General features: G+C 34.6%; 1 protein-coding gene across 3 annotated transcripts in view; it reads left to right on the forward strand.

Moving 5' to 3' along the window:
- Positions 1 to 12105, forward strand: part of ELF2 (E74 like ETS transcription factor 2) — a 40119-nt gene that overhangs the window by 22426 nt on the left and 5588 nt on the right. For all 3 annotated transcript variants that reach the window (XM_026668834.2, XM_026668835.2, XM_026668837.2), the window contains 3 exons: positions 7922 to 8035; positions 9042 to 9215; positions 9658 to 9747. In XM_026668834.2, the coding sequence (XP_026524619.1) occupies positions 7922 to 8035; positions 9042 to 9215; positions 9658 to 9747 (378 nt within the window). The remainder of the gene's footprint in view (positions 1 to 7921; positions 8036 to 9041; positions 9216 to 9657; positions 9748 to 12105) is intronic.

Below are 12105 nucleotides of genomic sequence, written 5' to 3' on the forward strand. Positions count from 1 at the left end.
TTGTTGCATCTGGTCGTGAATAGATCCTTGGGTGGGGATCAAATACAGCTACGGCGATTTTCCCTGCCACGGTGATTTCACCTTCTGTGCCATTTTTTTTTTTTTTTTTTGTCAACACATGCACAGTCAGTCTTGTTTCCGGTCATGACCAAATCGGGTTGCAACTGAAGTCCTGGAATGGATTATGGTCGTGACCTGAGGTTACACTGTACTGGTAAATTATTCAGGATTAAAATTTCTAAAATTAGTTCCACTCTGTGGTGTATTATTTACAATATTTTTAAACTTTATAATATTGCTGTCATATATGGAGAAAGGATCAAATCTGTATTTCTGCCATTTTTTTTGGAAAAAGTACTTATTTTACCAATCAAGACCGAAGTGTTATGTCACTGATAAAACATACCAGTTTCTTCTGAATATAATATTTGAGGTAAATTTAATATTAAATTGTGCTAACAAATGTTCAGTATTATGTGGTATAAGATTTTCAATTTTGGTCAAACTTTTTGCTTTGTTATTAAATGTTTCTTTCAACAAACTTTCTTAATGACAGCTTTGCAACTTGCTTAGATTCCATGATTCTATTGTTAAGAGGACAAAGTTTAGATTTTTAATCCACAATACTTGTTTACTCTTAATTAGTTCCTCTGGTTTCAAATAAACAGTACAGCAACAAAAGAATTATGAAAATAGGAATATTGGGAAAACATTAAATTGGTTATTTCTGGATTCATGTTTAATTACATGAGTGTTGTATTATATCAGCAGTAACAAATGTTAAAAACATTTTTAGTGGCTTGCGTGTAATTAATCAAACAGATTTTATTTGTGCTTTCTTGTTCTCCTTATTCAAATATACAGGTAGGCCTCACGGTAGTATGCAGTGTTTAAAACATACAATATGGTATAATTCATAGGATGCATATGGACACTAATTTAAATATATCATTAAAAGTTTTATAAAACTTGGCCTGTATCTTTGAATTTAATTATTGTGGTAATAGAATAATATCTCCTGAAAAATTCATACATTATACAAATTATATTGATATCAATGTTTAAATATATTGGAAAATGCATTCTTTAAACTTTTTCTTGTTTGTAAACTGTAGCTACAATACCCTTGTTACTAATTATATTGTAATTAATAGATTATTATAATTAACATTGTTGGTGAAATATCAATATTAATCTGAGATTAACATCTAAAATAGTAGCTAAAAGCTGACCTACACTTTAGTTCAGTGGTAGTCAACCTGGTCCTTGCCGCCCACTAGTGGGCATTTCAGCTTTCATGGTGGGCAGTAGGGGTTTTGTCCCCTACTTTATAAATCACCATTACTGTGGAACCGGTGGGCGGTTAGAGAGAATTTTACTACTAACAGGGATACAAAAGTGGGCGGTAGGTATAAAAAGGTTGACCACCCCTGCTTTAGTTGTTTATTTTTCAGATACCATCTGTCTTAAATTTGTAGCCTAAAGCAAGTTATCTTTCAGCCTTGGTCCCTAGTGGTAAATTGAGGGATAACAGTGGTTGACTCTACAAGTCTTGATTAAATTATTGAAATTTATATATAATGCTAAGCTGCATTATTGCATATTTAATGTATATCATTATTACAGTTATTTGATATTTAATATTATTAGTATGCCTTGTTATTGGTAAAAATACAGTATCATTTGACAAAAATTGAGGTTGAAAATACCTGCTGTTTAGAGGCAATTAGTCTGTTCATTTTGTTCAAGCGTACATTAGAAGAGAGCACACACACACTGGTTCTAAATCAAATAATTTAATTTACTTCAAATTGAATGTAATGATTCTTCCATAACTCAAGTGTTCACCTTAATCTTTTGTGTGATCACAGTATGGTTAATTAATTTATATATCTTATTTAGAAACTGCTCATCTTCCTTGTAAGACTGGAGGTGAGAGGACACAATTTAATATGGATTAATCAGTTCCAGAGAGTGGATGCACTGACAGTAGAGACTCTTCTTGAGTAAATGTCAGTTTTTAGCGAACATGTTATAAAATGCAATCACATGACTCTGAGATGCTGCCAATAGGTGTAAATGTTGGCTGGTTGCCAAAAGCCCTTATATGTAATCATGGGGGATCCTGGCCATTGGAATTTCAGAACAGATCGTAAGTACCTCTGAGATGGTCCCTTGTAACTTTGAGTTAGTCTCAGTTAGTGACCATTGTAAGTTTAGGACCATCTGTAAAAGTAGGAAGATTCAGTTAATTATAGTTGCTTGTTACATTGAAATCAAAAGCTTCCAAATAAGTCAAATATGGATTGTGATAAATGCTAATTAGTATATTTTATTGTGGCTTAGAATGCATTGTAAATACAGTCACTATAGTTTTATTTAATAAACATGGTTAAAATGATCCTAACAGATCAATGATCAACCCATTCTCCATCTTTCCCAATTCTGGTTCTCTGTGGTGAGTGAATAAGGAAGATTTGAACATGTGTGATTAATTCATGCCAATCATTTAGGTCTCATTGTGAGGAATAAAATACTCTTCATTGTTCTGCTTGTTAGGCATCAAAGTAAATATTTCTGTTGTAAAATGATAATATATTTGTGCTTTGGGTTTTTTTTTGATTGACTTCCTAATTCTTACCAGTTTTTTTTCCATAAATTTTGCCGTTCAATCATATGAGATTTGGTCAACAAGTTTGTACAGATTTCTTTATGTAAAATTTAGTTGCATTGGCACATTATTAGAATTTGGAATAAGCAGAGTAGTCTTAGCTTAAGGGTGTAACATTTTCAAAAAGTTATTTATAAATATTGGTAAAACTGTCTAGAATAATAAAGACCTTTCCAAATGCAAACCTGTATATTGAGAACTTTTTCTTGAAAGTATTACTCTTTTTTCTGGTAACTAATTATAGAATTTATTGATTCTCCTTTTGGATAAGGATGATGGCTATTCATTTCCCTATAGACTCTTTTATATTGATGAGTAGTATTTATAGTTACGTAACAGAAAGCTCCACTGAAAATCACAAAGCTTAATTTTAACAGGAGCATGTGGATTGTATGATTATTGAATTATTTCTAGCTGCTACTTAGCAAGAAACCTCTTGAAATAGTGTCTGAGGTAATAATCATAGTAATAATAATAATGCATGCTGAAAACCATCTTATTCTAAATATTTGAAAAGAATGGCAGCTTTGCATGTATATAGGTCTGTCCTTTTCCATTTTTCATAATGGTTATTTGCCTTCATTTTTTGCTGGTATGGATGGGAAGCTGGTTTTGAAATCTTGCTCTTTGGTAATGATAATGACTGATACCATAAGCTGTTTTAGAAAAACTGGGATTGTTTATTGAAATATTCTTCCATGATTCTTTCTGAGGCAGCTTTCTTACATGATTTGGATCTGAAAAGACAATGAGTAAAATATTTTTTTCTTGTTTAATATTCCATTTCGAATTTCGAAGTTAACAGAATAGTTAACAGTTCTAACAACGAAGTTCGAAGTTAACAGAATAGTTAACAGTTCTAACAACGAAGCACCAGTTGACTCTTCATTAGTTTCCCTGGCACTGCTGATAAGTGATCCAGCTTATTCTAAAGATATCTTTAGATGCTGACAGCTCAGCTGGAAGGATTTAGCTTTGAATAGATTTCCATAAATGGAAAGAGCAAGTGGAGAGAGAAAGAGAATGTGAATGTGTTTGTGTACACCTTCGTGTGTATAGATAATATGCAGCAGGTGGTACTATTTGCTGCTGATTTTAACAGTTTCCACTGATAGAAGACCAAAATTTTCTATGTGTGCTTTTTATGTATTGGTTGGTCAATATCACAATATCTGTAAGGTGTTTTTAGTGATACAGGACCTTAAACATTAGCCATTAACTATTTTCCCTTTTTAAGTAAGCAAACAAAATATTATAGTGTAAACAATATACTGAGTCAAATGTTAATTTAGTGGAAAAAAGGTCTTGCTTTAGTGAAAAATTGGTTTTAAAGTAATAATTGAAAGGTACAAGTTACACATTTTCCTTGAAATAATTTTAAGTATATATAGATACAAGACTAACACAAACTAAGTGAATATATAAAGTAAAAAAAAAGAAATACAAAAAGATTGAAAAAGAAAATAAAGTGTAAGAAACAAAGATTTTTAAAAGATAACTTTCCCTTCTCTCTAGATAAGAATATACAATTTCAGTAACTTAACACCTCTAATATTTCAATAAATATCTTACCCTATCTTATCTTTTATTAATAATATGTAGGTAGTCCTTGACTTACAACAATGCATTTAGTGACTGTTCAAAGTTACAAGAGCACTAAAAAAAGTGACATGACCGTTTTTCACACTTACAACCATTGCAGCATGGTCACATGATCAAAATTCAGGTGCTTGGAAACTGGTTCATATTTATGACAGTTCCTATGTCCTGGGGTCATGTGATCACCTTTTGCAAACTTCTGACAAGCAAAATCAATGGAGAAACTAGATTCATTTAAGAACCGTGGTACTAACAACTGCAATGATTTGCTTAACTGTGGGAAGAAAAAACTGGACAGAATTAACAAATGTTTCACTTAGCAACATAAATTTTGGGCTCAATTGTAGTCGTAGGTCGAGAACTACCTGTAATAAAAACTCATCATTCAATTATAAATGGCAAAAGTCTTCTAAGATCTACCAGAAATTGTAACATGCTACATTTTAACCTTAATCTTTTAAGTCCATTTTGTATTCCAATTTATCACTTTTCTCTAAGAAACAAAAAACATCTCTCCTATTTATAGTTTTTAAAATCTTGTCATATAGTGCTTATTAAAAATGAATTCCATTAATACCTATCAGAAATCACAATATATTACCTCTGATCAAACAAGTCCACTTTAAATTCTTTTTGTTTAATTTTTCTTAATCTTTAAACCCATCAAATAAGTTTCACAAGCTGGTTTCTTACTTTGTCTCCTTTCAGGAACAACTTCATTAGTTTAATATGTCTCTTTTTGTAAATCCAACAGAAGGTTTTCAGATCACTTTTCTGATTTATTGTTTGTAGGTCCCCTTTAATTATTAAGACATAAAGTGGTTTTATTTGTAAATACATTGTGGCATCTTTTTCTGTGTCACTCTTATATTCTGATATTTTCCATATCACTTTTGTAATTGGCATTTAAAAAAAAAATATCCACATTCAAATGGGCACCAGTTTATCCAGTAAAATGTGTTGTTCTTCTGTATCCTCTGTGTTAGTACCACACAATCTTGTAATTTCTGACTTCAAACAACCATGAATTCTTCTAGTCAAACAGTATTGATCTATTGCAGGCGTGTCAAACTCACATCGTCATGGCGGTGTCACATGATGTATTAGGATTCCCCCCCCTTGCTAAACCAGGCATGGGTATGGCCAGTGCGTGATGTATCGGGCCAGGAATTTGACAGCCTTGATTTATTGTATTAATGGCCTGCTGTTTCTTTGATTGTAATTGTTAGTTCTTTCTGGTTCCCTGTACTCAACTTTCAAGTCATCTCTTACCAATTGTTCATTTTCCAGTCAACAAAACTTTTCCAGGCAACAATTTCTGATAATTAATTTCAAAATCTTCATATATTCCTTTATAAAAATGTGAACACCTCACAAGAAATACACTTTCAAACCAATCTATCCCTTTAACTTTTCAAAATCAACATTCTGGCTCCCTTTTGCTGTTTTCCAAAAGTTAATTCCCCCCTCCCTTTTAATCCCTAAACTTACATAGAACTTCTTTCTTCCAAGGTAGGAGAGACTCCTTTTCTAATGAAACGTGTCTTTCACTTGCCCTTCAGAAGGTTCTTCACAAGGAAATAATAAGCAGCTTCCTAAAGTAGTTAAGAGCTGCTGAACCATGCCTTAGGCAAGATGGTCAACTCCCAGAGCTATCAAACCTGCTGGAAATATTTATTTTATCTTCTCTTTGCAGGGACATTTTGTATGGAGCAAACTGGTAGTTGATCCCTATTCTCTCCTTGATCTAGAGCAGGGGTGTCCAACCTTGGCAACTTTAAGACTTGTGGACTTCAACTCCCAGAATTCCTCAGCCAGCAAAGCTGGCTGAGGAATTCTGGGAGTTGAAGTCCACAAGTCTTAAAATTGCCAAGGTTGGACACCCTGATCTAGAGAGTAATTCCAATGAGCCAATCCATTCACTGATTCCTCCTTTCACTGCAGTTGTCGGCTCTGCATTGATTTCTCCAGAAGTTGCCATGTTACAAGTTTCCAAATGAAAGTTAGGGGACAACTTTACATTTAAATGAAGAAAATTCCAGTTTGGATTTGGAATTTAAGAAATGGTGTAGAATAAAAAGACTCAGTTGAATAAATCTAGTGTGTATGTGGGGAAATAGAAGATGAAAGAGGATGGTAGACTCCTCCCCCAATAAAAGAAAAAAATGCATTATAGCCATTTCTACATTTGTGCAGATAAGTTAAAGTCAACATCTTTGCTTTTGATGCCCTTGAAATTAGATTAGTGCTCATATTTTTATAAACAGATATTAAACTGGTTAGTGAATTAATATAGAAAAAGCTTTAATACGGAATGGGTTACTTCTCATAATCTAAATTTTAATCAGATTATTACAATTGATGTACTTGATATTAGGCACTTAGCTTAATCTTTGTCTGATTCATTTGCTTAGGAGTGTGAACAGTAAAGAAGATAAGGATCAGGGATGTTCTTAATTTGGTTCTTTTGAAATAATGATTAAACATAATAATGTAAATAGGCAATTAGAATTCAAAAAATATTTATAGATTACCTTTTAAATGCAAATATGTGTGCCTCTTAGGGGATTGATTGAACCGTCTTATTTTTTAAAAAAAATTGACATCACTAATCTTATGATTTAGTACTCCACAAACACTACTGGCACATCTTTGTGGACTACTTCTATAAATATGTATTCTTGTGGTTTGAATGTTGGACATAATAGTTGACTGCAAAAGCCTAGACACCCCAGTTAAGATATATGTTTGTAACATGCATAAGTTATGTCAGCCTTTCCTTTTTAGGGATTCTTTAAAGCATACATATTTGACCAGGAATGGTCCAGCCTTTTCATATGCTATTCTAATATGCTAACTACTCATATTTTTGCACTATAAGATGCTCCAGACCATAAGACGCATCTAGCTTTTGGGGAGGAAAACAAGAAAACAAAAAAAATCTGCCTCTGTCTCCCAGCCCCCAGCACGTGGCTCATCAGGATTCTGCTCTGTTACACCCACCACCGATCAGCTGAGTGACAACTGGATCCCGGCCTCCCGTAGCCCTACCAATCAGTGGGCTGGCCAGCCAAAAACAGTGTTGGTGCCTCCTTTGTGCCACCGCCGAACGGTAGCGGCAGCAATGGGCGATGACGGCAATCCCTGCTGCCTGGAACAGCTGATTGGCGGTATTCCGGGAGGCCAATCCAACTGCCAATAGGTGGCGGCTATAGGCAATATTCACTCCATAAGACGCACAGGCATTTCCACCCAATTTTTTTTTGGGGGGGGGGAGTGCATCTTATAGTGCAAAAATATGGTAATTTGTTAGTTTATTCTGGAGGAGACCGAATGAAGTAGGCTGTTCTTGAATGATGAACTTTATGCAGAATGTACATTTTTGTCTTAATTTTCTTGAAGTAAGTAAAGTAGGTTTCTATTTCTCTAAGCTATCATGTGCTTGGTTTGGTTTTGGCTTAATATGATAACTTAACCACTGGATTTTAGATTTTGAGGTTTGTAAAAGAAAGTAATACACTCTCATCTCAAAAAATGAGAATATATGTCTAATATATATTGTCTAAAACCATGTGTATAAATAACATATGGTGCATGAAACTTCTGGCTCACAATATCTGTCAAATAAATGTTTTGTTTATTTTTTTACAGTGGAAGCATCTGTTCATGGCAGCAATGTGCACTGTTCAGATAAGACAATTGAAGCAGCAGAAGCCTTGCTTCATATGGAATCTCCAACCTGCTTAAGAGATGCTAGAAGTCCAGGTATATGAACCACATCAGTTAAATATCTTATATTTTTTACCAGATAACTATCCCCTGAGTAATATTCAGTCTAAACGTTTTAAGACCTTCAAGTTATCTTAATTTAGGTGAGAGGGAGGAATATTAATCAGTTAGTATTTAATTATACCTTTCTGCTCATAGGGCATAAATAATTTTGTTCCTAAAACTGGTCTACAAATTATGTACTGTGTGCAATATGTAGTGTTACCCGGTGCAATATTGCATTACTGCATGAAAATAATGTTGGTGTAATTCATAATTACTGTATGAATTATAAAACTGTTTGTAACATTACTGCACATTTTCTGTTTCCAGAAAATTCCATGTAATAAGTATCTCTTTAGATTGATCTGTACATCAATTAATAAACCCATCTCAGGTTTTCTTAACTGAAGCCAACAGAAAACATAGTTTTCTTGCATCTTGGTTTTAATTTTCTTTCTGTTTGTGTCATCAGGTTAAATTTAGCAACATTCATTGCAAATTTAATTATTACCTTTACATGCAATTTGTGGTTTGTATCTAGTGATAGTGACATAGTTTATAAAATGGGAGGAAGTGATATGCTAATGAGGAACAAACTAGACTATAACATCGAAGAATTAGCTGAAATGAATATTTAGTGAACAATTTAGTTCATTTCAATAAATCCTACTTTTCTCAATTTATGAATGAATGAATGTCACACAGAACACAGTTTTTCCAGACTCTAATTTAGTGCACAAACTTTCCAGTACTGAAAACAATTACTATTTAATTTAATTTTAAAAAATGCAGATTAGCCCATAGTGTGTCATATAATACAGGCAGCACCACAGTATTTGTGGGTATTCTAGCAACTGAATGCAAATGAATGATGAGAAAACTTTATTTTTTATTTTGTACCTTTTGGAAATGGTTCTAAAATTTGAAATAGATTTATTTGTAAGTTGAAAAATCTGAATTTAAAAAATATTTACCTTATTTATTTATTTGCTTTCTTTAGTGGAAGTTTTTGTTCCGCCTTGTGTGTCAACTCCAGAGTTCATCCATGCTGCAATGAGACCAGACGTAATTACAGAAACTGTTGTGGAAGTATCCACTGAAGAATCTGAACCAATGGATGCATCTCCTTCACAAACTTCTCCAGAAATCCATGAGCCCATTAAAAAAAAGAAAGGTACTTCGTGTATGTTGGTATGATGACTAAAAGTACAGAACATTTCAGTGAGCCTGGCATATTATCTATATGATCATTTGCTTAGAAAGGCTATTCAGACTGATATTTTTATTTTAGTAGTTGTTCCACTGGTTAATATTTGGTTGGAACATGTTAAAGATTGAGTTGTCAGTAAACAATTGTAAATGCTTAATTAAAATAAATACTTTCAAGGTAAGGCTGATGATAATTATGGTTGCACTTGCACTGTATTGTTTTCCTACTCTGATGGAGTAGTGTTCTAGATTGTAAGTAGGAAACATTAGCCTTCTGCACCAGTATTTCTAAAACTACATCAGATCAACCTTGATGATTTATTTTTGTTAAACTAAACTCTGAGAGAACTAAAGGTGAGAAATACTATTTCTATGATTGTTTCACGCTAATAAATTGTTCTCTACAGCTGGCCGTAAGCCAAAATCTCAAGTGCCATCAACCATTTCCAATTCATCTCCAGACTTGGGTATAAAAAAGAAGCCAAGAGAGGGCAAAGGTAATATGTTAATTATGTTTTATTTTAAATATTGTGAGATATGTAGTAAATATAATATTCCCCATAGCATTAATGCCTAACAATAAAGGTCAATTGGAGCTAGTCTTTCAGAGTTTTCAAGCCCCGCAAAAAAAAAAAAAAAAAAAAAACAACAACAACTAAGGTACTGCTAGAGTTTTGATTTCTGGTATATTTCTGTCTACATGGCTTGGGCAATGTGATTTTTTTCCCAGTTGAAAATAGATACTTCTGCTGAAGATTTACAGTAGCACTTAGCATATTAAAAGAGTATTTATTACTGTTGATTAGTGTCTGATTTTTAGCTGAGAGAAAATGCTGAGAGAAAATGACTTGCTCAAAGTCACTTAGGGGCCTTTGATGGTTGAAGGTGGATTTGAACTAGAGTCCAAAATTTTAACTACCACATCTCACTAGTTCTCCACAAAGTTTCCTCTAGGTCCCTTTTCATTCCAGCAGAATTAGGTTGTTTCAAGATCTCCGAAATGGAAAGGCTAAGTTGAGAATGAGATTGCAAATTACAGGTGTTAAAGCTCTTTCCCCCTTGTTTCCTGATTTTCATATAGTTGATAAAATTATTTCCTTATTGCTATTAGTTCTGCCAAATCTTTGTTACAGTCAGACCAGTATATGAAGGGTGGGGTATAATCAATTAAAAAGCATAGAAAATATATCAGAGTCTACATAATAATTATTATTAAAAAGCTAAAAATATAAAATGGTACATTTAAAAATCAAATTCTGAAAGAAATCTAAATGAAGATAGGAGCAATAGATTGGTGTAAATATGTGGCAGACTAATCTATCACAGTGTAGAGCACTCTGGTATGATGAACTAGGTATTCATTAAGATTGTTTTATGACACAGGTCTGATAGATTTTCAGCGCTGCTGCGCAGAACCTGACAGCATTGTATGCTGCAGCAGGATTAGTATCTGAAAGCAGCAGGGAGGTTTAAAATTGTCATGTGCATCTGGGTATGTATTTATGCAATAATGGTGAGACAAAGCTAGTATGAATGTCTCTGTAATACAGGCATTGTAATATAGAGAAGCACATGCTCTGTTGTTTCTGTGTTTCCAGAGTCACAAGGGCATTATCTCTCCAGGTAGGGAATGTTCCTGTATTGGCCTTCAAGGACAGTTGAGTGGAGGGTACTGCTGTTACTTGTATCTCCCGGAGAGTCACAGCATCCAGGCAATCTTGTTTAAAGCTAAGTAGGACTGGATCTATTTAGTGTTTCAGTGGGAGGCCTCCAAGAAATATGAGAACTATAAAACCAGAATGAGAAGTTAAAAACAACGACAGAAAGCAGACTTGTTTTGCATTTTGACACAAAAATGATAGGCATCTATTCATGGATTCACCAGTCTGTCTGTAATAAGACCTTACTTTTGCTTAATAGTTGCAGAGAGATTACTGGTGAGATCATTTTGAGCACCTATGGGAATCTACGGATTGGCTTTTTGTTGTTGCATACTGTTTACAGGTTGCATGCCTTATTCAGTTGCTCATAGGTATTTACTTCATATCATCATGTATCTGTCTCTAATAAAGTTATTTAAGGTTGTAATATTTGTTTTTTGATGGTTGAGGTGATACATTCAATTAAATAGGTGGGAAAACAAACAAAAGTTTATTCTAATTTCCCCTGGTTAGAATTTGCAAATTCTGATATTTTGCTAAGGGGTCTTTATATAGATATGTGGTGTTATATTACATTTTGTATATCATATACCGTATGGCGTATAACACGCACTTTTTCCCCCTGAAAATAGGGGGCAAATGATGTATGCGTGTTATACGCCGATATAATGTTAGAAGCCTTCGGTGAATGCTGCTGGGACGGGGATCAAGGACACAAATGAAAGAAGGGAGGGAGGAAGCAACCGAAGCCTGTCCTTCTCTCTGGGTCAGCTCTCTCAGTCGCTATCTCGCTCCTCCACCAGCACAGGAAGAAACTGCTTCAAAGAAGCGGGGGCTTTTCCTGTCGCTGCAGCTTCCTGAAGCGCCCGTTTCTCCCCCCCACCCCGTCCGTCCCCGCCCGCCCGCCCGCAGTGCTCCGTTCTGCCTGCCTGCCTGCCTTCGTTAATGGTTGAATCGGAACAGCTTCGGCTGAGTAAAAGAGGCGAATAGTTATTATTTTCAGCCGAAGCTGCTCCCAAACAACCAGAAACTAAGGCAGGCAGGCAGGCAGGCAGAATGGGACACTGTGGATTGAAGCGCGCGCGGGTGTGGGAGTGGGGGTGAAACGGGCGCTCGGAATAGCTGCGGCGACAGGAAAAGCCCCCTCCGCTTCTTTGAAGCAGTTTCTTCCTTGGATGGTGGAGCAGCGAGAGA

The sequence above is a fragment of the Notechis scutatus genome, chromosome 4, assembly GCF_049901735.1.
Source record: "Notechis scutatus isolate UNSWTSFEM ecotype Mainland chromosome 4, rNotScu1.2, whole genome shotgun sequence".
In the NCBI taxonomy this organism is placed as follows: Eukaryota; Metazoa; Chordata; class Lepidosauria; order Squamata; family Elapidae; genus Notechis; species Notechis scutatus.